Below are 25,412 nucleotides of genomic sequence, written 5' to 3'. Positions count from 1 at the left end.
TGTCTGTGGCCAGAGGTGACAGCTCCTCACAGAGAGCCCAGACCTCTCCCGAGGCACGCGATGACTTGGGGTGCCTTGGGACACAGGGAATGTGCTCAGCCAGGTGTGCACCCACAGAGAGCCAGTCTCACCAGCCACAAATCAGGAGGTGTGGGCTTGGCAGGGTACTTTGGGGACAATTGGAGGGAAAGTCAGAAATCAGCCAGGACTGTCTTGAAAATCCAGAAGGTTTGAGGGCTGGTTTGCAGAGGCCGTTGGGAAGCAATGTGGTGGAGCAAGGTCGGAAACTTGGTTCTGCCATCTTCTCGTGCGTGGTCTCGAGCAAGGCCCCTTCTGGGGTGAAGCATGTAGCACAGGGGTTGGCACACAATTATCCTCAATGAATGGTCACTGTGACTGTTGCTGATACCGGGGAATCACAGAATGGGCTCCTACATACAGGGTGTCTCGTGTAGGCATGCTCTTCCAGAGGCCAAACAGGAACTGGAATTCAAGTTCAGGGCTTACGACACTGGGAGGTGAGTCATGAGTGTTGATTTCCAGGCCCATGACTCCAGCAGGCCTGGCCACCACCTCCCCCCAGGGCCTCATTATCCCTGCACCCCCTCCCTCCTGTGGGCAGGCCTAGAGACGCCAGGGAGGCCTGGAGTGAGGTCAACCCTTCTGGACAATCGTTGGCCCCACCCTTGGGTCTGCCCAAAGGATTGGCTTTTCCCTGACTGCGCCAGCTTCTTTCCTCTCTGCCAGCATCACCACCCACCCACCCTCCCTGCGGGGTTCTCTCCTTGCTCATTGTTGCTCACCCCAGATTCCCATCTCCAAACTCACCAGCTTGGATGAGAGCCGTTAGCCGCCCACCTCTGAGCGGCAGACAGGGACCCAGCCCGTGAAACAGATGTTTTCCGCTTGCTCTTCTCACAGGAAAAAAGAAGAAAGCAAACTCTTCTCATTTTGTTTATCCCATGCCTTTCCTTGATCTAAACAGTGCAGCGGAGCTCACAATTGAGAAAATTTACCTCCTGAGCTTGATTTTGCTTGGTGGTAGCACTGGGCTTTCCCTAAAGTAGGGGGAGGGATGCTCTGAGGGAAATGAGCACAGGTTGAGGGGAGGGTTCAAGATATTGCATTACTTACTGTTGTGGACTCAAGCGAGTCATAGGCTCTACGAGGAATCGTTTTGTCATCTGCGGAACGGGACAACACCTATTGGTTTGGTCTCTCCATCGCCTTGAATCCCGTGGTACGGCCCAAGCCGCAGCCCATTGGCATAAAGGCAGCCAGAGGCAGTCAGCTTGTTCAGACTCCATCCTGTACTCCATTTTGCTTGCGCCTGGCTCTCGTCTAGGGCCTTTCCTCACCCCCACACTCACTGCTGTTCAGGTTTGGACTGTCGCCTTTTCTCCTTGTGGTCCTTCTGGGGGTGCCCCACCCAGATCCTCATCACAAGTTGGTGTGCCTGCCCCCAGCTGCTGTGCATGTTGGTTGCGGATGGCTCAGCCATGTCCATCTCTGGGAACTTTCGCTGAGCCAATAGGAGTCCCCAGGAAATTATTCCCATCCCTCCCGAAGAGGTGGGCGAAGCCAATGACAGACAGATTCAGGGTACAAAAGCCTGGCTCCTTCCTCAAGGACAAGTCTGCAGGGCCAGATAGCTGCCAAAGCTCTAGTTCAGAATTCCCTGGATGGAAAGAAGAACAAAAACAAGCTGTATTTCCTCCCAAGACACCCTACTTCTTCCCTCCTAGGAAGGCAGCTGGGAGATGTGGAGAAAGCATGACCTGTGAACAGACCTAGGACTGAATCCTGGCAGAAAGAGCTAATCTTGGTGACGCAGGTAATGTTCTATACTTTCCTAGACTTCAGTTTCCTTATTGATAGGATACGGGTGAGAATTCCCACTTTGTAGCATTGATGTGAGGATTGGAGAGTAGTGGCAAAGCCCCTCAGACACTGCCTGGTACACAGAATGACCTCATAACCTTGGCTGCCCTTAGGATGGGAAAAGCTGAAGGGACAGCTGGCAGTGGCGGCCAGGCCAGCTGGTGCAGGAACCATGCCCTCTGGCCTGTGGTCCATAATGGCTAGCTCTGGCCCAGCAGGAAGTGTTGTCGACACAGTTACATGAGGCATATCTCCATGTGCACTAGTGGCCTTATAACCCCTCCTCTGGGGCTCAGTTCAGGAACCAAACCACCTATAAATGAAAACCACAGCCAAGTGGTAATGCTCAGCTTTTGGTCTGGAGGCCATCTTCTCTGAGCATTGGCCTGTCAAGAGGCCCCTGGAACACGAATGGCTTGCAAGGGTGTCTGGTGGACTTTTCCACTTGGCCCCACACCTCCTCCAGCTCACACCACTGGCCCACCTGCTCCCAGCAGCCTCAGGCCATTAATTAGTAGACCTCAAGGCAGCAGAGGCAACAAGAATGATGGCCACTTCAACCAGTCAAGAGCCCCCCCCCACACCCCTTCCCCCAGCAAAACCCAAGCTCCCTTTCCAGTAACTGCTATTGCAGGAAGGACGCAGAGGCCACTCAGAGAAACCTTCTACTCTGGGCACCCCCCCCCAAGCCACACTTGATCTGAGGGCTCAGGCTGGGCTCACGGCGACGGTTTCTAATTCCTTTGGTCCTTGGCTCCATTCTTTCCTATGTTACGACCCCACGTGTCCTCAGGCAGAAGCAGATGGCCATAATGAGGCCAGAAGGAGGTTTGGGGGCTTCCAGGGTCCTTGTCAGGCCTGTCATGGTCTCCAGCCACTACTTAAGGAAAAGAGGGTCTCCAGCCCAAGAGAGAAACCCCTGTCACCAGGATGGGTCTCCCAGAGACTATCCGGGAGGAGGCTGGAATCAGAACATGGGGTGTGGATACTACTAAGGTTTCAGGGCATGAGGTGAACATACCTCGTAACAGGGCAGGTTCTGCCAACTGAACCCAAATCCTCCAAATGTACTGCTTAAATCCCTTTCTCCTCCCCAGGCCTGACGTCTGTACCTGGGACACATCTTCTCCCAAACGTCCCCTTCTTCTTGACCAAAGATAACCCCTTCTAGACATCAGCCTAGTCTTACTCAGGCAACATTAATCCTAAGAAGCAGTTTCCATGTATTGAGAGCTTATTATTCGCCGTGTGCTTTATACACAGAATCTCATATTATCCTAGAATCCCATTCTTTGTTTTATTCCTGTTCAGTTGAGGAGACAAAGGTTCAAAGAGATTCCATGTCTTGCCTAGGTCATGAGGTTTTAGGTGACACAGATACTGGATGACATAGTCACAGAACCTAGGTCTGCCTGATTCCACGGTTCCCACCCGTCGCTGCCATATGCTTTGTCCACCAATAGCAGGGGACAGTTCCATGAAGGGAATGTTACCTTCTGTACTCTGTCCTCCAGGTTGGTCGATCCAAAAGCTGGGAGATAAGGGAGCTTCCCACACCTGCCCACACTGAGGACACAAACAGTAGCTGCAGGGAGGCTGCTGTTAGCTGCTTTGCATTCCAATTCACACAACAAAAGGAGTATGTTTTTGTATCTGGGGCACCTCTCCACAGACAGGTAGGTCCCCAGGCTGGGAGAAAAAAGACAAATCAAGGTTGGACAGGTACTTAGCTCTTTCGGATCTTCACAAAATTGTACATTTTGATGTTTTCCCACACTTTTGAAAAACTACACGGCCAATAAAAATTAGAATACGCAAAAAAAGTAAACAGAAGGAAAAAATAACTCGTAGGACTCTCAACCAGTGATTTGTGGGCAAATTCTCTTCTCTTTGTAAGGTTGGAATTAAAAAATTACGGGCGGGATCGCGTTGTATACGTGTACGGCTTTATTCATGAGCAAATCTCCGTATTATACATTTTTTAAAAACCGCTGTTTGCTAGTTGCCTTGTCATCCATTAACTGGTTGCATCTCATTTTCTTTTCAGGTTTCAAACTTTTTATTTGCATATTAAAAAACTGTGCATTCCAATAATAAAAATCATTTGAACAAGAACGAAAATGGCACTCTGATGAAACTGCATTTTACAGCCGGCAGGACCCTTTGGACCAGCTTGGTGTTTCCTCTCGATTTCACTGTCGTCCCACCCAGCTTCTGCCTTCCACCAACATGCACCTTTTCCTTCCCTGCCAGCCAGACAGGCAGACGGGGGAGAAAGGTGCGGCATTTGGTGTCATCAGTTCTCTGATGTGAAAAGGCGCAGCACAGTCATTTAAACTTGATCCAACCTCTGCATCTTACAAAGTTCAGCAGCTCCAAGCAGTAAAAAAAAGAGGGCAGTGCTTGTGGGACCTATGGTGCCTCCTCGCAGTGTGTGCTTCCTTACGATTCGCCCGCTCGCTTCTCCTGCGCAGGCGTTGCTTTTGAAGGCAGTGGATTTTCCTGTTGTGTTTGTCTTCCTGACTTATCAAATTTCTCAGTCTCAGCCTGTCGTGTGGGAAGGCCTGCGGGGTCTCAGCTCCCGCTCCCCACATAAGAACACAGGACATGGTGAGGCCAAACAGGAACACCCACGGAGCCATAGATGGGGGAGTCAGACCACTATAGTCTTGCTGGCAGCTGGGTTGGAGACGCAGGAAACAGGAGCCACACAATTCTCAACCCTCACTGTGCCGCTTGCAGGCTCAGCCACCATCCTCTTGCTAGCCCCCATTTTCTGCTAGCGTAGCCACAGCAGTTATATTAGTGGCCAATGGCTCACTGGTTACAGCTGACGGCCAACTAGCCATAGCTGATGGCCATCCAATCACAGTTGATGGCCATTTACTACCTGAGCCAGCACCTTTCCACGTGAGGCCGAGAGCCTGGAAACTGCACTCCTGGTTCTGTCCCCACACAGCCATATCGGGTTTGTCAGACCTGGTTGCAGAGGCAGCAGAGGGAGGTGCGGGAGCAAGTAGTCTGCTCAGTGCCACTCCCCCCCCCACGCCCCCACTCTCCCATCCCCGCTCCCCTCACGTCCACCCCACCTCCAACAGCACCTGCACCCTATTTTTCCTGACCGGTTCCCTCAAGGTGTGTATTTAGGGTGCGATGAAGCATGCCTGTGCTGACCCAGCTCATTTACTGTTTTGGGGGCTCAGAGATCAATTTCCTTTTCCTTGGCAGACAGTTGGTGCCCCTGCGGTGGTGTTTGCTGTGGGCGTCCCGGGAATCACTTACCCTGCGCACAAGCTCTCTTCAGCCATTTCCCTGGCGGAAGTCACACTGACATTGCCCGTGAGCTCGGGTCTTCCACTGGTTTGGCACCTTCACCCCCAGCTCTATGGTCCTGGCCTCTCAGCCACCAACCCTGTGCTCCTGGCTTTTCAGCCACCACCTGTCCCTGTGCAGAGGGCACTGCTGTGATGTCACGGCTTTACAGATGTGAGGACTTCACAAGAAGGGAGCCCCAGTCTATGCAAAATGCCGTTTTTTTTGGCCCCCACTCAACTTCCCTGTCATACATCCAGCAAGAGGGGCAGGTAGGTGAGGGGACTGGTAGGAATGGAGGGCGGCATCAGGGGATTTGGAGGCCAGAACACCTGGGTTTGGATCCGGCTCTTATTAGCTGTGGAAACTGAGCAAATTACTGAGCTTCAGAGACTGGGTTTCTTCATATTTATGAGAGAATACTTCCTTCCCTCTAGGGTTTTTGTGGGAATTAAATGACATAATGCAAGTGAACTTGTCGAGTCCAGTTTTCGACCTAATCAAGGCAGTTACTAAAGGACTGAGGTCATTTCCCACCCCATCTTCTCACCCCAGGGAGGAGAGTTTTCTGTTCAGTGTTTCCATTATACTATCTCTTAGGACCACTGAGCTCGTTTTCAAAAGTTTTATCCTCTTGGTGAAAAAGTTCTCCAAAGCCACGTAGGTCAGTCCCGTAGCCTTGAGGCTTTCCTGGCCCCCACCTGCTGGCCAGATCACGTGCAGATAAAGGGCTCCCGACCCTCATTTTGTTGATGGGTTCAAGACCACTCAGGTGAGTCCCCTCACCTACCTGCCCCTCTTGCTGGATGTGTGACAGGGAAGTTGAGTGCGGGCCAAAAAACCGGCATTTTGCATAGACTGGGGCTCCCTTCCTGTGAAGGAATAAACAAGACAAGCAAAAACACTCTTCATGCCTCCCTCCATGTACCAGATACCCTCATTGGTGTGCTTCTATTTAATACACTTTTGCTGGCACACAGAGAGGGCCTGGGTATGCGCAAGTCAGCTTGGGGAACGCCTATACCCTGCCTGAGAGCTGAGCCCCTGCCTCTCCCTCTGATCCGACTGTTCCAACACCACCTCATGTTTGGGTCCTGGACCAAACTCAGCCCAGGGAGGCTGAAGATAGGGAGAGGAAAGACGAGTTAGACATTACGGCTCAAATGCATCAATTAACCCAGTGGTTCCCCTCTGGAGCGTTTAGGAGTCCCTGATGCCCACGTGCCATCTCAGTTCAGTTAGATCAGGATTTGAGGGCAGGGGGACTGAGCACAGTATTGTCTGAGCCACGTCTGAGAACCAGCGACTTAATTGCTGCCGCTAATGTGCCTGACTGTCCCACATGCGTCTCGCTTTATAACGCTCCATGTGGACGTAGGCCCACAGCCAATGCTTCTGATGGTGACGGAAGACCTCAATCTGTTCCTGATTTGACTCCCAGAATGGGAATATGGTGGCGATTCCAAGATCACACAGATGTCCCAAAGTCATACATGACAAACATTTTATTATATTCAGAAGACTCATCTGTTAACTAGTGAACCGCAAAGGGAATACAGCTGAGGCGACTTCAGAAAAAGGACATCAGAGAACAAATATAGCTTTTCAGCATCACAAAATGGCTCGATTCTCCCCCACGTCCCCCATGAAACATTCATCAGTGGCTCAGGCCGGTTCTGGAAAGAGCATCTAAATGCTGACTTCACATGAGACCAGGCTTACCCTGCTGCGCCCACGACACAGGTCCACTCCTGGCCACCTCTGTTGCAGCCAGGCTGCTGTGGCTTGAGCACAGGAGGCGACGCCCAGGTGGCATCCATCCCACGCCTCTGCGGTGATCTTGCTCTTCCTAACGGCTGGCTCTGGGGGCCGCTTCAATGGCGGCGTCACCATCTGGGGCCTACACGAGCAGACTCCCTGTGGGGCTGCGGTGGGCTCTGAGATTGCTTCCATGTGCCAGTGGAAGCAGCCTGGTTCCGCCTCACTACACAGCAAACGTTATGCCCTGAGGGAGTGGTTAGGAAGTGGTGCTTCGCCCAGAGCAGGCGCACCCAGCTGGCTGCGGAGGACGCGACCCACAAAGCACGGCTAAGCAGGGGGGACGCTGGCAGAGAGACTAGCACCGCTGCCTTTTGGTTCAGAGCCAACTTCTGAAAACTCTGGTGTCCATTGCACACACTGGGTATCTGGACATGACCCAAGTGGCTTCTCCATCTAGCCCGAAAGCAAGGGGACCATCCACCACAATGCCCAGGCTCGGTCACCCGTTCAACAGTGATTGTCCATGCTGCTCCCGAGCCTCGTGTGGTTCTCAGTTTACCCTCACGTTCCTGGGGTGGGCCTAAAGCAGTGCAATTTCGGGGATCCAAAAGCACGCAGGCTGTTCCAGAGGCAAGGTGCTCTTTTCCACTTGCTTTTCTTTTCTCCTTCCTGCTCCCACCCAGCAGTATCTGGTGGGGTCAAAAGATGGCTTCCTTCACCCCGCAATGGGCGGGGGGCAGGCTGCCTTCCCCCTCACGCTGTGCTCATGTTTCTCTTCTGCCCACACCCACCCTCACCCCTGCCCAGGCCACACCACGAAGGCACACTATGGATGCCAACCCATCAGAACACAGGCCGGCAACTTCTTCTCCATCCCTGGCCTGGAAGGAGGTTCTTCAGAGGCCCTCGTGGAAGCTGCAGCCCCTCGGCAGTCACTCCTGCACCAGGAAGTTGATGAGGGCAGTTCTGGGGGAGAGGAAGGCCTTCTGGATGCTTCGCCCCTGCAAGAGCCTGACACCCAGCTCACTTTGGAGAACAAGTTCGTGGACTTTGTCCTGGTCCTGGGCCACTTGTTGGGGCACAGGGATTTTGCCGCAGGCTTTGTTGTTGATCTGAGAAGGAGAAAAGCCAGAGACAAACAGTGGGGAAAGTCCTGAGCGGAGCAGGCAGCCGGATACCAATAACCACTTCCTGCAAAGGGTCCGCCGTGCCTGTCTGGGGAAGGGAATGTGGGGAAGAAAGGAGGAAACGGCAGCGCCCAGCTTCTTAACTTTACACAGTGCAACTAGATGGACAGAATTAATTCCTGGAAGAGAGAAAGAGGGAGGGAGGAAGGAAGGGAAAGGGGAGAGAAAGAGAGAGAGAGGGAGAGAGAGAGAGAGAGACCCCAGCACTGAGAGCACAGAGTGCCTGCACCTGGAGTGACTGTCACCTTGTTTCCTGAGCGCTGCCCCATCACAGCTATGGTGGAAATTATGCCCCAAATCCTCAGCACGAGATGGCTTAGGCTGTTTCCAGGGGGAGAGGGATTACTGCGTCATTGGGTATCAAGTCTAAGTTCAGATCTGCTACAGAAGGTGTCACCCAGGATTTTACCTAGGTCTCAAGGGGACTAATTTCTGGGGACCTCAGTCAACCTCCTTTCTGATGACTGACTCCAGCAGGGGGCGCTCGAGTGTGAGGACTTGGAAATAACTCTTCTTGCTTAAAATGGACCAGTACAGTTCCAGGCGCCAGTGGGCATTCACTGAATATTAGTTCATCAAAAATGAACTAAGATTGCCACTGAGGAAGTGACCACATGGCCCAGATAGCTTCTGAACAGTCATCCTTCAAATTCTTGATCCCACTGCTCCCATAAGAATACTTAGATTTCTTTCACTACAACTCCTGTTTTTTACTTGGAAAACACAGTCGCTGAATTATGAAAAGTTACTAGGAATAATTTCTCAAGTTTCAACCAACGCACATTATCAAGTGTTCCTTAACCACCCACTTCTTTTTTTTCAGATTTCCTTAGAACGTTGGGTCATTTTTATTGGCTGCATTAGCCTAGATCACTGGGTGAGAGACAAATAAAAGTGTGTCCTGAAATACTGTTGTTTTAAAAAGGCTCCACGATGCAGGGTGTGTGTCTTCTGAAGCCGCGGAGCTGGGATGTGCTCTTTGAAAGACTGGTTGCTCTGCCTTCGCGTTTCTAAGCCATCAGGAGCTGCCTACTTTCAAGGCCATGTGCATGGTGTGACTGAGACCTCAGAAGAGACCTTCCACCCGTCACACAAAAGCCATGTCCCTTGTGAAGTCCTGGGCCTCCCACGTGGAATTCTTGGAATGTGTGCTGGATAATGAGTCATGGCACCAGCCCTCCCATCTCTGTTCTTACTCGTTTTCTAGGGGAGAGATGCCCAGGGTAAGGTCTCCTCTGGCCACCACCCATGGTGTGGGGTGATGGGGCAGACAGAGCACGTTCTCTGATGAGGGACAGACTGAGCGTGACTCTCAGGCCTGTACTCACATGCTGGGGGACGTTAGGCCTCGGTTTCCTTAAGGATGAATCCTCTGGGTTGGTGAGTGAAGGGAGGTAATTCGCTAAGTCTGACACCCTCTGCGTTTCTCAAGATTCCCGGCCAGGATGGGAGGAGTGAGATGTCCTGTCTGATGCGTGGCCTCAGCACAACAATGACCCCAACTTCTAGACCCAGTCAACCTCTGGTGCTTCCCCAGAGCCTGGGGGCTGGTCCTAAGCCGTCACTGGCAAGGCCTGTCCAAGAGATTTGAGTCGTTCTTGTCCACAGTGGGGACTTCGGGGAGGGCATGTGACCTCTGGATGTGCTGTCATGCCCGGCGTGCTTCCCCACGCTGCCCTGGCACCCACTCATGGTCTCTGGCTCCCTAGGACTCCCGAGTAGCTTATCCAGGGCAGTCCCTTTGGGATGAGTGGGTATCAACCACACTCCCCACTTTCTGGGTATAAGGTAGCAATTAAGTAGACAATAGAAGTCTGAATGGGACTTAACATGGGGCTTGGCTTTCAGAGGCTCAAAGGGGAAGAAGTACTTTCACAGCACCTCAGACAGCGGCTGTTTCACTGCAGAGACGCCTTCGGGTCCCTGCTTGGTGGCCCTGCAAGCTTCTGCTCCTCCATCTTCGCCACCTCCACTTCGTCACTCAGCCTGTTCTCTTGGGATTTTCCAGCAGCAGCCTGGCGGGCCCCTGGCCACGATACTGCTCCTCCTGCCCCATCCCTACTCCCTGACTGGAGGGGAGCCCCACAATGGCTACAAACAATAAAGCCTCCATGAGCTCTTGCTCTGTGCTGCACAGGCCCTGAGTGAGCCTGTTTCTCCACAGCCCTGGGAGGCAGAAGCACAGCCTCTGCACCCCCATTTCACAGACGGGGAAGCTGAGGCACATGAGGTGAAGTCACCTGCCCAAAGCCCCACCCCAGCAAGTGGTGATGAGATGACCTCATGGATCCTCTCTCTCCTGCTCAGACCCCCCTGCCAGCACGCACGCCTCCTGGATATGGAGTCCAGCCTTCTCTCCACAGCTGCCCTGCCTGTGCCTCTGCTCCAGCCCCTCCAAGGCTCACAGTCCCAGTGTCGCCGAGGGCTTTCTCTGCCTTTGCTGCTTTGCTCCACAAGGGAAATCCTGCTCCTCCTTCAAAGCCAAGGTCCCAGGGCCCCTTCCTCACGATGCCTTTTACAATCACCAATTTCCAGAAGCCACAATATAGATGCTAGCAGCAATTGCCATTTACCGAGTTATTAAGCCCTCTTCTGCCACGGTTTCCTCACCTGTAAAATGCAGTTACTCACATACCTGCCTTTTCCATGAAATGGGGATAACAACAGGCCCACCTGACAGGGCCGCTGTGTGGAGCGAATGAGTTAGTATCTGGGGAGCTCTCAGGGCTCTGCCTGGCCCTTCGTTGGTGCCCACTACCTGTCAGTGGGTTTGTCATCAGCGCCTCCAGGAGCAGGCTGATCACCAACTGGCACGATCCCACCTAACTCTTCCAACAGCCAGTTGGGCAGGCACTATGCTCATGTCCATTTTCTACTGGGGAAACTGAGGCTTAAAGAACTTATTTTGCAAAATTGAGATTTACACAGGGATGGTCCGACTCCTAAACTCTTACATCTTAACCTCAAAGCTACACCAACTCCCTGTGTGTGTGACAACTCATGTGCCCCTGACTGTCCCTCCTGGGCGCTAAGCTCCATGAAGACGAGGTGGGGCCTCTGGGCTCTGTATCCCTAGTGCTTGGCACAGCCCCGCATGCCATGGGCACAGAGAACATGGGCATGGCTAACCCCAATTACACTGTACTATGCCGTAGCTTCTACTTCTGGCCCTGGCACCGCCTGACAGCATGCGGAGACGGAACACAGACCTGTACAGAGATCCTGTCACGTGGCACGGTGTCCTGACCACAGGTTCTCAAGTTGGCATGTTTGCTGGGACTCCTACACATATTTCAAATTTGTGGTTTTCATTTCAATGATAAGCTAAAATGACTTTACCAATGATGAAAACTCAATTTCTTTTGTGCAGTAGTCATTGAAAAGGGAAAGACATTTCTATAGACTAAAACTTCCGTGTCTCAAGTTGGCATTTCTCAATTGCGCAGAGGATATTTATGTCTCATAAGATTACTGAAGTTCAAGAAATTGCCTCTGTGCCACAAGGCTGTTGCTGGTTTTGAGGATTTCTGGAAGAAGTCTGCCAGGCAGCCCCACCTCCTCCCCTCGGTGGGGAGGCAGAGTGGGGGCAGCTGGGAACTAAGTGTCAGAGGAAGTGGTGTGGAGACGGGATCTCCTGGGTGTCTCTCCAAGCCTCCACCTGCCTGCTGGGCCCAGTGTTTGCACAGACGCCCAAAGGCGGGGCCTGGTGGGCGGAGGCTGGGCTCTCCCTCAGCCCCCAGGTGTTTTGTTCATGGCACTTCTCACAATGTGCGATAATTTTACTTACTTTTCTGTTCCCTTTTCAATTTCCCCTATCTCTCTCCCACTAGGCTTTAAGCTCCATGAGGGCAGGGATCCTGCCTATGTCCCCAGAGTCTCACCTGGAGCCTGGAGTAGAGTAGGTGACTCAGTAATTACTGATGAGTAAACAAATAAACCTGGGCAAGGTGACGAACTTCTCTGAGCCTGTTTCCCCAGCTGAAAAAACTGAGAATGGTAATAGCTACCTTATAGGATAATAGTGAAGTTAAATTTTGGAGGCAGATTACTTGGCCCATGTGTGATTCCAAGGAGACGTGCCTGAAGGTCCACCCCTGACCCTCTTCAGCCATATCGGCATATTTAAGAGAGATTCTTTACAATGTGTCTCACATTAAATAAATTAGCTATGTAAAAATTACATCAAGGGTAAACTATAAGCTATTTGCTCTATAAAAGGTTTAAATAATAAACTACTTTTATGTATTTAAAATGACCCAATATACGAAAAGAGGAGGAGTTTTATGTAGTCTCTCTGGAATACATCCTTCAGAGTGGGTGTTCTTGCATTGCTGGCCTCCTCACCATCCCCCTTTCCCCACAAGAAATAAGAGCAGCTCAACGGAACTTTGAGAGGTTGAAACACAGTTGGGAAGGAAGACAATTGGAACCTGGAATGCAGGACAGGTTTATTTTTTCCACCTTCCAACCCCGTGAGGGCCATGAGGGTTCAATGCTCACTACTTTTGGTATGTGGTGACCTCAAGCGGAAGACGCAGGCCAGGGAAAGACAGGTGGGAAGGTGGGGCTGAGGGCTGGCTGGGCCACAAAGACCTGACAGAAACGCCCAAGCCCAGGCAACATCTGTGGGCCCCAGGCAGGACAGTGACCTGCTCTGGCAGGGTCGCCATAGGGGCTGTGAAGGTCACTCACCAGGACGGCCATCTCCACGACGTCGGGCTGCTGCAGGAACTGGGGGTCCACGGCTGGCCATGGCTGGAGAAGCACGCCGGTGTCCCAGGCGTAGTGGGCACACAGCTTCTTCGGCACCAGCGCCAGGCCTGCAATGTCGAGGCCAGAGGGTCACTGAGCACATGTGAGGCTCATGGCAGCAGGATAAAAAACTCTCATCCCAACACAGCCTGGCTGGAGCCGAGTGAGGAGGCTCCTGAGGCCGCACCATGGCTTTTCCCAGCCTACCAGCTGCTCCCCACTTACTCCGGCCTGGCTTATCCCAGGTTATAGGCAGCTATAACCTCTAACCCCCTGGCCCCCAGACAGCACCCAGAGCTGTGAAGATAGAAGCACACGCTGTTGTAAACTGCACACCTGGAAAAACAAGGCTGCTCGTTGGTCTCTGAAGTTCTGTTGGTGAAGGAGTGTATGTGCTCCTGAGAGCTGATCCCCAAATAACGAACTGCGTTCGCTTCCTTTCCTGCCCGTGAATACTGTGGTCTGAGAGGGCCTCCCACCCGGTTCCTTCACTCATAGTCTCAGGAGCCAACAAGCCGAGAACAGCGGGCGCTCCTTCGTAACCTTCTCAGAGGGTTCTCAACCTTCCTGCTAAACTTCCCCTCCGGGGAGGGGTTCTCACTAATTATCGACTTGGAAAGAGCTGTCCTTGGCTCAGGTAGGTCAAACACGCGGAAGCGGTGGGCAATGAAAGCACTTCAAGTCTTGCTTCCCAGCGTGCTTCACACTGCAGACCCCACAGCAGAGGTGGTGGTGGCCAGGACGTTCCTGCTCGGCACCCACGCAGTTACACAGGGCCACCTGTCAGTGCTGGGGACTCCAACCAGGGGCTTCCCAGCAGGGAAAGCTTTGATTTCAAAGCCTCTGCCCATCTCAGGATCACAAGAGATGCCCCCAAATGTGCAGGAAATACACACATCAGAAAAAGATGCCAGGGCACTACCAGCACGGTCACATCTCACTGCCTCCTCGTCCTCCCAGAGGCAGGTCCTGGGCAGGGGTGGGCGTGGGAAGATGGCCAGTGTGCCCAGGCTGGGGCTGTGCCATGGCAGCAGCACAACCCTTACGCTGGGGATGGCTCTTCCAGGGGTGGTGGACGTGGAGGGCCTTTGCCCACCTCCCCCTGCTTATTAGCCTTGAGACCAGGAGATGCATTTGAGGGATGGGCCCATGGCTCAGGGGAGGGTCTGAGGCCCAGCCTGGGCCACAGGCAATGATTCCCACCAACACCAGCGCCAGGAACACTGGGCCAAGAATGACAACTTTTTGTTTGATTTTCTTTGATGACAAAAATAATGCATGCCCCTTGCAGAAAATTTGTAAAGGTCAAAATATAAAGAAAATCAAGTTCAAATAGATAGCATCTCTAAAAATTTTCGGTTTGAAAGACTGTAATGTTATGTATTTAACGAGTATTTGTATGTATGAACCAACCCTACGAAACAAAACTACCACCATCACTAGGATCATGCTGTAAATATAGTTTTGAATGCTCTTTTTTCCCTATATTCTAAAATAAAAATTAATTTCATGGAAAAGAATGATACACAATAATATATATATACTGTGTTTCCCCGAAAATAAGACCTAGCCGGTCCATCAGTTCTAATGCGTCTCTTGGAGCAAAAATTAATATAAGACCGGCTCTTATATTAAAATAAGACCTGATCTTATATTAATTTCTGCTCCAAGAGACACATTAGAGCTGATGGTTTGGCTAGGTCTTATTTTCGAGGAAACACAGTAATATAACTCTAGTTTATTAAAAATTTATATGAACAGATAAAAGGTTGTAAATAAATAAATCAGAACATTAGCAATGATTATCCCTGGGAGGGAGAAAAGTTGGGTGATTTTTAAAAATGTTTTATGAATTATCTACAAGGAACATTTATTACTTTTTTAATTTGAAAAGATATTTTAAAATAAAGTTTTCCCGTACTGTTAGATTAGTTCAAGATTTTTCTCTTGGTTTCTTTTCGGGGTTTCATTTTCTTCTCCATTTAACTTTTGATTCTACCTGTAATTGACTTTGTGTATAATGTGAAAAAAATATTATTTAAAAACATATACAGTCAATTTTTAAAACCCAATTTGTTGAATAAACCTTCTCTTCCCTATTGGTTTGTGATTTTTCTTTTATAACATATTACACCAGAGGTAGTTTCAGGACTATTCTGTGATGAGGTAAAGAAGTTGGGCCAAAATGTGAATCTACACACTGCTTCTTTCATTGAGAAAGTCTTGCTACCAAATTACTAGTCAGTCTAACTCCAATGTGTGCTTAGTGACACAGCTGATGTACATTCGAAGCACAAGCTCCCTCTCTTGGCCTGGACTGTGACAGACAGGCCCAGCCATGGACCCTTCGGGGCAGCGCGGGTCCATTCTGTCCTGCTGACCTCCATCTTGATTCTGTGCCAGTGACACAGATTTACCTGTCGTGGCTTTGTATGTTTTCCTACCTGGCACTCGTGTTGTAACCCTGTGCTGCAGTCACTCTGAGGGAAGCGATGGGCCCTCTGGGTCTGGGGAGGGAGTGGTACAAAAGACGTGTTCCTGGGTCCGCTGGCCCCTGGGGTTCCTGAGCTTTTACTAACGAACCGACTCCACTTCTAACAGATGTGCCCGTGGGCAGAGGCAGGAAGGAACTTCTGGCTTGTTCCTCAGAAGGGCTCCTCCTAAGACTCTCTTGTATCTAAATACAAGACAGGTCTCAGGAGGGAGAGAGTCGTTCCTTTAGTTCAACTGGCTGGTCCAGGCTAGTTTGTCCTGTGACCCAGCTGCAGTGGGAAGAAGTCCAAAACCTCCGTAGGGCAGTTGTTCAGGATCCCTGGGAGATGAAAGGACCTTGGACACAAATGTTCTGGGTAGAAGCTGTTACAAATTCCATGTTGAAAAAAAATGAGGAAGCCTAGCCTTCCTGGAGCAATCAGGATGGTTATTTATAGCGGCCTGGAACCCTGCCAGTGTTTCCATATAGACGGGAGCGGGGCCATCCTGCCAGAGAGGAACAGAAACTCAAACCCTGGGTTCTACGCAGTGTTTTTGCCTCCCTGCTCTTTTTAAGGAAGTAAAAACACCTAACATTTGCATGGTAAATACAATGGTTCTTTACGTGACGTAAGTCAAGTCAGGAGCTGGCCTATGGAAAGTACACAGAGAAAGTCTAAGCCCACGCTGGGAAGTGGCCCTAGCGCAGGGCTGTGACAGGCCTATGACCCACCTCCTTCCTTCCCTCTTCTGGGACAGCTGGTATTTCTGACCTTTCTGCAAAATAACCGAATCAAGCCAGGTCTCCCACTCTGAGGGCTGGCAAGGTCGCCATAGGGCCCTGGCACCCGGAAGTGAGTTCTGGGTCGTCACGCCTTCTGTGGATGGCAGGCTTCACCTGGGGGCCATCTTCAGGACTGTCACCCCCACGCTGTGCCCGCATACATACACGAGGGAGGACCTAGGGAACTCTGTGGCCTCTGACGTCCCCCCGTGCCTTATCAGCACTGGCAATTCCAAGGAATGGACAGGAAGTGAGGCCACTTCACTTTAGCCTTTACCCATAGAAGCCCCAGGTCGTCCCCCCCGCCCCCCCCCCCCCCCCCCCCGGTAATAAACGTGCGGTCCTGGTGGCCTCTGGCTGGAGGACTCTGGCAGAATTGCAGGCTCACCGAGTTTCAGCGGAAACCTGCACTGCCTGGACCAAGACCCTCGACTCAGAAAAAGAGTGCACACCTAAGACCCCTTGGGTCTCTACCTGCTTGAGGTGCCACCCGCCCAGCCTTGGAACTGAGCGCACGCTGAACTGAGCTCCAGGATTTGGCTGAAGCCTTTCAGGGTTGTACTCACTTTGTTTTCTTAGGAGTAGGTCCCTCTTGGGGCTTTTGGTTTTCTGATCAGAACTGCATTATTCTTTGACGAAACTGTCTCCTAGCATCTCACCCCTGAGGCCTAATGTCTGTCTATCTGCCTGTGTAGGATCTTGCACGCTGTTGGTTCTTCCTACCTCCTTGGCCTTCACACTGAGAACCTGCTCAGCCCTCAGCAAGTCCTCACAAGGACCCCCTCTCTTCCCCGTCCATCACTACCTCGTGGTCGGTCCCTCACACTTGCAAACCCTACTACAACAGGGGGTCCCAACACTGACGCTCCGGAGATCTGAAGCCCTTGTGAGACTCAGCTCTCCACGCTGTCCTGAAGGACTTCTCAAGTCCCAGATGGAAAGAGGCAAATTCACTAAAGGACTCAGGCTTGTCCCGGGCACACCCAGCCCAGGTGTCTCCAATCCTTCACACTAATCCACGTGTTGGGGTGGGGAGCAGGAGAGGCAAAAGCGTGGTTAGAAAAGTCTAATTGGAAAGACCCAGAAAATGACTTAAAACATGATGAAATATATTTTCACTCAATCAGGATACCTTAAAACAAGACCTTTTGGGGACTAGACCAAAGATTTTTCCTGTTAAAGTAAACTAGACTTTGATTCGATCTTGCAAGCAGCAGAGAAGGAATCCATAGGAGACCTAAGAGGTAGGCCCATCAGCACCTTTGGGCAGTTGTCAGGATTAGCTCTTGATGTGGGCATTTCTAGGCCCTTTCCAGTTTTTTACTGGGTGATGAAAGCCAGAAATTGTAGCTATGGTACATAATCCAAAAAAAAAAAAAAAAAAAAAAAAGAGTGGCTGCCAAATCACCCCACTGCATGAACTTCAGCATTTGGCCAAATGTTTTAAACAGGCTTTAGATACCAAAAAGGATAAACTCCAAAGTAAGCTCATGGCTTTGCAATGAAAGTAAGAAAACAAGTCCTCCTCATCCTCCAGGTATAAAATGCCCTGTTCTTTTGACAGAGATACTTGCTGATACTGACAAAGGGGTGACACTGGAAAAAGAACTGTTTTGTCTTAGCCAAAAAGGAAAAGGAACGAATGCTCCCTCCTCCTGGGGAATTATGATGCCACTCTGAGACTGTGAAGACCAATTTCCAAAGATTCCTGTGAACCCAGGAGAACCGCCTTTACAACAGAAGGACGTAACACTACTAGCCTTTCTGATAGATAAGGGAGATAAGAGCACCACTCTGTCAGTTGAAAACTCTACCCCTCATTCCCATCCACCTTCTGCAGTCATAAGACTACTTGGGTAACAGGAATTTCAAAGCCTCCAATTCTTCTCATCACCCAACCTTACACTGGGACTCTTGGTCCCCTCACTGGTCAACCTGCGTTTCTCCTCTGTGATAGCTCATAAGTAAGTGTTTAGATTCCTCACAAAATTAATATTAGAGCTGCCATACAACCCAGCAATTCCACTTCTGGGTATTTACCTGAAGAAAACAAAAACACTCACTTAAAAAGATATATGCACCTTTAAGTTCACTGCAGCACTATTTTCAATAGCTCACATACGAAAACAACAACCTAAGTGCCTATCAATAGATGACTGGATAAAGAAATTGTGGTACATAGATACGATGGAATATTACTTGGCCATGAAAAAGAATGAAGCCTCACCATTTACGAAAACAGGGATGGACCTAGAGGGTATTACGCTAAGTGAAATAACTCAGACAGAGAAAGACAAATATTGTATGATTTCACTTATATGTGGAAACTAAAAAAACAAAACAAGTGAATAAACAAAACAAAACAGAAACAGAGCCATAACTACAGAGACCAAGCTGATGGTTGCTAAAGGGGCAGGGGGCGGGGGGGTTAGGAATAAAATAAATAAGTATTTAATTAGGAAACATCTTACATGTGAATGGAATTGCCCAATCAACTGCATTTCAGTTGGACTATTTCTAGAAATATCTGACGACTCCCATGCATGATCCTTTAGTAGCTGAACTGCATGGCCCTCGGCCTATCCCTCCCCGTTTGACCCAATCCCAATCTAAGAATTACGTGAGGTTCCTGATTCTCTCTGGGCTGCAGTTTTCCTGATGTGGAGAGCATTCTCGGGGCTGAACCCACTGAGGCACAGACTTTTCTGAACCCTTACCTGTACTGGCTCAATACCCTTTAAAGCCCAAAGCTAAGGAAGCATTGAGGCCTCCTGTGGAAGACCTTTTATAGAGAGAAGACTCATCATTCCTCTCTATTTTCTATAATTAACATGTATCACTTTTGAAATAATTGAAAAGTCCAAACCAAAAAGTGGATTTATTAGTATGACAGCTCTAAGTTTTTTAAAAGCCTACAAAGGCAGGTTTCCGGGTTCAGAAGACTCATCAGGTGATGAGACTGATAGATTCCCCTCCTGGGCTCACAGAACTCATCACAGAATCACACACCCAGCAAGGGCTCTCTCCTCACGGGGAGCAGGTCAGGACAGCACAGCTAGCATTTCCTTCTCGTGGTTCCTGGCTTTCAGCTCACTTTAGTCTCTGAAAGACTCAAACAGCGAGCACCCACTGAGTGACTTTTTTTGTAGAGTGGATGGCCAGTAGTACATACTCCATGAACCGATGCTGTCCCTGGGACACCTCGTGGCTTTTAGTCATGATGTTTGGGAAGGGTTGCCGTGAGGTCTGCTCCTTCTCAGAGGCCCCCAGGTAAAAGCATTACGTCCACACATGCTTCTAGGCTGCCTGCCTCCTGCAAGCTCCTTTTCCATATCCCCAGAAGTCCCGGGAGACCTCGGACACAAGGTTTGCGGCACCGGGCCCAGCACAGCCACCATCCAGTCCTGCACAGCAGCGGCTCACTTCATCTCCATTTCCACACTGGGGCCACTGCGGGGGGCACAGCCAAACACCCCTCCTTTTATGCTCGCTGGGACCCAGGACCCAGCGGCACAGGAGACACATGCTAACACTGAACTGGCTTTCCTGAACGGCCCGAGGATCACGAGGGCAAAGTGACTTAATGTCAAATGAATTCTTTTTCTTCTAAACAAAAGAAGAGACTATAAACATCATATCATTCTAAAAGGGAGTTCCGTATTAAAAGAAACAAAAAATAGAGATGAGAAGAAGGACAAGGGAGAACTAACAGTTAAAGCAGATGGCTTAGGTGACGTAATGTACAGCATGGGGAGTACAGTCAATACTATTGTGATAGCATAGGACGGGGTCAGAGGGTTGCTGGACTTACGCTGATCACTTCTTTAAGTACGGAAATGTTGAACACCTATGGTGTATGCCTGACACTAATATAATGTTGTATGTCACCTATATTTTTTAATAAAAATCTAAAAAATAAAAAGACGGCTTAAGGTCAAGAATGTTCCAATGATTTCTTAAAAGGAGCAGACGTAGATATCCCAGTGATGGCCTTTTAGAATTACCAACAGGCCCTGTAAAATGTTCTCAAGAGGCGGCAAGTACAGTGAAGTCCTGCCTTAGGCTTTCGGCTGAGGACCAGGTCTTATGTCGAGGGACAGCCCCCCACCTGCCGGTGCAAGAGAATCGCCCAGGCTGACCCTCCACACAATCCCAAAGCTCCAGAATTAAGGTCCCCAGAGTGGTGGCTGGGGCAGAGGCTGCAGCATTTCACCCTTTTGAGCCTCAGGCAGTCAGAAGGCTTCGGGGCCCAGTTCAGGAATAACGGTTTGGTGGAGAGGCCTGAATCACAGCCTCAGTGAATAAATTTTAGATCTGCACTGTATGCCCACGTACCTCTTTCTCCATCTACAAAGGGGGACTAAACAGGAGCTTCTATAAAAAGATGACAAGGGGCCATGACGTGGATATGAGGAGGCGGGACGATGAGAGAGGATTTGCAGTAGTGACACCAGTACTCACATCTGTCTGGGCACATTGCTGAAAGCGGGGAAGTGTCTTTCCCTTGGCAGCGGTGCACACTGACGAAGTACCACTATTCAGAGTACAAGATGAGTACCGATGCCAGACACTGCACCCCATGGCTGAGGACATCTGAATCTCAAATCACGGTCAGCATGAGGCTCGAGCACAGCTGGGTAGTGTAACTGGTCCATCAGAGACGTGCCCACCTACCTGCCCAGAGCTCGGAGGTTATGTGAGGGGCCATTGGAGCAGCCATCACCATCAGGGCACACAGAGCGTCCTCAAACTGGGGGCTGTGGAGCACAACTCTCTCAGAAGCTTGCTGAGGAAGAGAAAAGAACAGCGTGAGAATATGGAGGCATACACAATCAGCTTGGGCTAGGACGGCCATTAACACGTCTAGTCCAGAGACACAGCAGGTAGGAAGAAACCCTCTATACCAGCCAATTCTGCTCTGGACAAAGAACTTTCCCCGCTTAAGGATAGCGTTAAAAATAGCTGCAGCAACATGGATGGACCTGGAGGGTATGATGCTAAGTGAAATAAGTCAGACAGACAAAGAGAAATACCATATGATCTCACTTATATGTGGAATCTAAAAAAAATAATAAAAAACCAAAACAGAAACAGACTCAGAGATACAGAGAACAAACTGGTTGCCAGGTGGGAGAGGGCAGAGTGGAAAAGTTCAAGGGATTAAGAAGTACAAATTGGCAGTTACAAAACAGTCACAGGGTCGTAAATACAGCATAGGGAATGTAATCAACAATATTGTAATAACTACGTGTGGTGCTGGGGGTACTAGACTAATTGGGGGATCGCTTCATAAGTTATATAAATGTCTAACCACTATGCCCTACACCTGAAACTAACATGCATGTCAACTGCAATTGAAAACAATGTTTTTTAATTAAAAAAGGAGAAGAAACAGCCTTGGAGTGCAAGATCCTTAAATACAGTAACTATTAGTAAAGCCATCCACTTTGGCAAGAAAAATAATTTGCAGCAGAACCAGCAAGTGTACTACTATTAACTGAGCATTTACTATGCCCTCAGGCTGATGCTAACTCATTTAAGTATGATGAGGGCGGTATTCTTACCCCACTGGACAGATAAAGCAGCTAAAGATTAGGGAGGGATAGTAATCTGCCCCGGGGTACACCACTAACCAAACCAAGAGAGTCCGGATTAGAATCTCGGTTGTAAGTGAAACTCGTAACCCCTCTGCTTGGTTTCCTGTGCGCTGCAGACCAATGAGAAATGCAGACTGCTCAAAGATTTTGCAATGTGGAACCTCCCGCCCCCTCAGAGATCTCAGGGGTTCCCACTCTCTTAAACAACTTTGCCAGTTACTGTAAACACAATTTCCTCCTGAGGTTAATCAGTTAGCTCAGTCACACTCTTTCCATTTATGGCATACCTACTATAGACCAGACTTTAGGGATAAAATGTCCAGAATATTATTATTATATTTTACAAAATAAAATATCTGCCCTCAAGGAGCTGATGGTCAACTGGAGAGGAAACCAACGAATGAATCAAGGCTGTCACAGGATTCCACGGGTGTTCAGGGCCACTGGGTGTGAGCTGGGGCGTGTAGTCAGGAATGGCCTGAAAGGGAGCTGGGCTGTCTGGAGGTGGCTGGAGCAAGAATGCCGCTAGGATTTCACAGGGGCCGGCAATTCTCAAGGCACCTGAGGAAGTCATGGTAGACAAGCTCAATGTGACTGGGGCGCTTGGTACGTGTTCCTAACACCCTGTGATAAAAACAATTTTGGTTTAATTCTGTGATACATTTGTTAAAATTAAGTCAGCAGGACCCACATGATGTATTTTGCTGAGTATAGAGAGGCCCAAAATACTATACATGGTCTTTTTAAAAAATGCATGGGTATATGTGTGAAACAATAGAAAAAATGTATATTGGTTTCTGCCCCCAGTTTCTGCCCCAGAGCTCCTAAACCCCTTGGAATTTCCTGGGTGGTAGGAGTGTCTTCTGTTCTAATGAGGCAACTCTGGATGAGCTCCTGAATAGCTGCTAGGTGGGGGTTGGTCACCAAAAGACCAAGGCATGATTAGATGCTTGAGACTTTCAGTTCCCTCCCTTTCATCCTCCAGAGAGGAGAGAGGGGCTGGAAATGGAGAGAGTAACGAATCGTGCCTCCATTAAAATCTCCATTAAAATCCGAGGGTACAAGCTTTGGGGAGTTTCCAGGTTAGTGACATGTGGAGGTGTGGGGAGAGTAGTGCGCTCAGGAAGAATGGAGTTTTCCAATCACAATATGATCTTTGCAAAATCATCTCTAAGAGGTTTGAGTACAACTTCATGGTTAAGGGTACAGAGAAATTCTCCCAGAACGGCTGTGGACAAAATGAATTGCCCGGGAGTAGAAGTTTCATTCTTTAATTTAATTTTCTGTAATATGTGCCCTTTTTTCCTGGCAAACAAACAAACAAACATACACCCAGCTCAGGAAATTTCGGAAATACAAAACCACTCACAGTTGTATCACCCAGAAAAAAACCCAGTGCATTTTATCCCAGTCTCCAAAAATGCAAAACTAGGTGAATACACACACTCACACACATACCATTTTCATGACTGGGATTTTTACCATATGGACACTTTGACAGCATGTGTTTGCACTTAACCCTGGATCATGAACAGTTCCTGATATTAAGTATTTGTGGAAGACAAGATGTCAATGGTGGTGGCACATTTCCTTCTTATTCATATGATGTAAGTCATTTCACCATTTCCCCACTGGAGGACATTTGGGGTTCCAAGTCTCCATGATTATCAATCGCTGCCCAATAGATACCCTGGGTCAAAGGATAAGTATAACCCCAGGACCTCACAGCTAAAGTGCTGCCTGGTGAGGTTACAGCAACCACACCCATCACTGGTGTGTGAGAACTGGTCTCACTGTCTTTGCAATAGCACGAAGAAGAGTTATGTCTAAAAGTCTGCAAGTTGCAAATGTGATAGGTAAAAAATAGCATCTCATTTTAAATTTGCATTTCATGATACCTCGTGGGGCAGATCTTTTTTTTTTTTCTGCCACAAGTTTACTGGCTATTTCTATCTCATCTTCTGTGAATTATTATCTTTTCACATCCCTTGACCATTTTTAGGTTATTTTCATATTAACATGTAAGAGCTCTTTATATACTAAGGATATTAATCTTTTGTCGGACATATTTGTCATATGTCTTCGCCAGTTTCTATTTTTCAATATGTTATGCTTTAAAATACTAAAAATGATAAGCTTTATGTAGTCAAATCCGTAAACTTCTTCCATTGTTCTTCAAAGCTTGGAGAGGGCTTCATCATGTGGATGAAAAAGGGGCCACAGACTGAACCCTGACAAGCTCAGGGGAGGCCAGTGTGATGGGCGCTACAACTCAGAGACTGGAATTAACCACATGGGATGGTCTGAACATGCAAATTCCTAACTAAAAGTGGGTCATGGCCGGTAGTCACAGCCTTGGCTCGTGGCTTCCTTGACAACGGTTAATCTTGATCTTAAGTGGGCTTGTTTGTCTTTTTTGCATCTAAGATGATATACCCATGGAACGTCAAAATAATCCCTTTTTCCAGACCCACCCCTCAGGGCACACCCACCAAACCAGCCACACAACTCCTCACTGTTATCTTGTTCCCCAAATACGTCTCCATGTGCTGTAAAGGTTAATCATTAACGATCTTGTACCCATCAATATAAAAGAAGTATGTGTCTCTTTGTTTTACTTTTTGCCCAATTCCAGAGATTTCCTTGCTTTGCTTTCTCCCACCCTCTTAATCTATCACCAATGGATTTCATGTAACCCTTCTTCCGTCTCCTCCTTTGATTCTAACGTATAAAATAAGCTGCAAAACTGCCGTTCTCTGGAGAATTTTCTTAATCGTTGCGATTTTGCTTCTGGTAATAATTGGCTCAAACAAACTCATTAATCTTCCCTACAGTGTTGGACGTTTCTTACATCAACAATTGTAAAAAGCCTTTGTTAATAGTTTTAATGCACGTTTTTTGTTTTTGTTGTTGTTGTGTAAACAACTAACCACTTGCCCAAGCTCCACTTGTTGACAAGTCCTTTACCTGGCAAGAAAAATGGTAGTTGCGTGGTAAGAAAACGAATCTACACTGCAAAGGTTGATTTTTGTTCTCAGTGAGAACAAATCTGACTGGTCTAGGTTCAATGGATGTCAAATGTCAGAGATGGCAAGGGGGTAGGTATCACCGCTAGTTCCAGAAATCAGGGTCGGGGAGCATGAAGAAAAGAGTATGGCGGGAAGACAGGGAGGCTCCAGCCTGTTCTGGGCTTTGTCTCTCATCAACCAGGCGTGGCAGCTGACCTCCCTGGGCCTCAGTGACCTCATCTGCAAACTGTGGGGTGGAGTGGGGGAGGGGGTTTAGACCAGATAATCTTTAAGAAACTTCCAGCTATAAAACTAGGTTGTGACTATGGAAAAAATGCTTCCAGATAATACAGCCACACTGAGAAGGTGACCCCGTGGTGTTGCACTCTGTCCCCGATCTGAGACCTTACAGGCCTCCCTCCTCTGCAACCAAAGACAGGCCACTTACCAAGAGGGCACTGCTGAGTCCCATCAGATGAGAAATCGCAGAATTTAGTGAGAAGTCCTCTGTGAAATGGGTGGTCACCTATGGGTAAAAGTTGAATCATTCATTTTCTTCAAAATTCCTTTAAGTTTTCCACAAAAAATCTCCAAAATGTGAAATTAAATGAATGCAATCATAGCTATTTATAAAAGGAGTCTCTATCTCAAATAATCA

The 25,412-nt window shown here is 49.0% G+C and overlaps 1 protein-coding gene across 1 annotated transcript in view; it reads right to left on the bottom strand.

Annotated features, from left to right (window-relative positions):
- Positions 1–6,673: 6,673 nt before the first annotated feature.
- Positions 6,674–25,412, bottom strand: part of LARS2 (leucyl-tRNA synthetase 2, mitochondrial) — a 125,164-nt gene continuing 106,425 nt past the window's right edge. The window contains exons 18-21 of the mRNA XM_081072814.1: positions 25,203–25,280; positions 20,824–20,935; positions 12,834–12,961; positions 6,674–8,066 (exon numbers count right to left, since the gene is read on the bottom strand). Of these exons, the coding sequence (XP_080928940.1) occupies positions 7,887–8,066; positions 12,834–12,961; positions 20,824–20,935; positions 25,203–25,280 (498 nt within the window). The 3' untranslated portion in view covers positions 6,674–7,886. The remainder of the gene's footprint in view (positions 8,067–12,833; positions 12,962–20,823; positions 20,936–25,202; positions 25,281–25,412) is intronic.

The sequence above is a fragment of the Rhinolophus hipposideros genome (assembly GCF_964194185.1).
Source record: "Rhinolophus hipposideros genome assembly, chromosome: 14".
Lineage (NCBI taxonomy): Eukaryota > Metazoa > Chordata > Mammalia > Chiroptera > Rhinolophidae > Rhinolophus > Rhinolophus hipposideros.
This window is presented reverse-complemented; position numbering and strand designations above follow the sequence as displayed.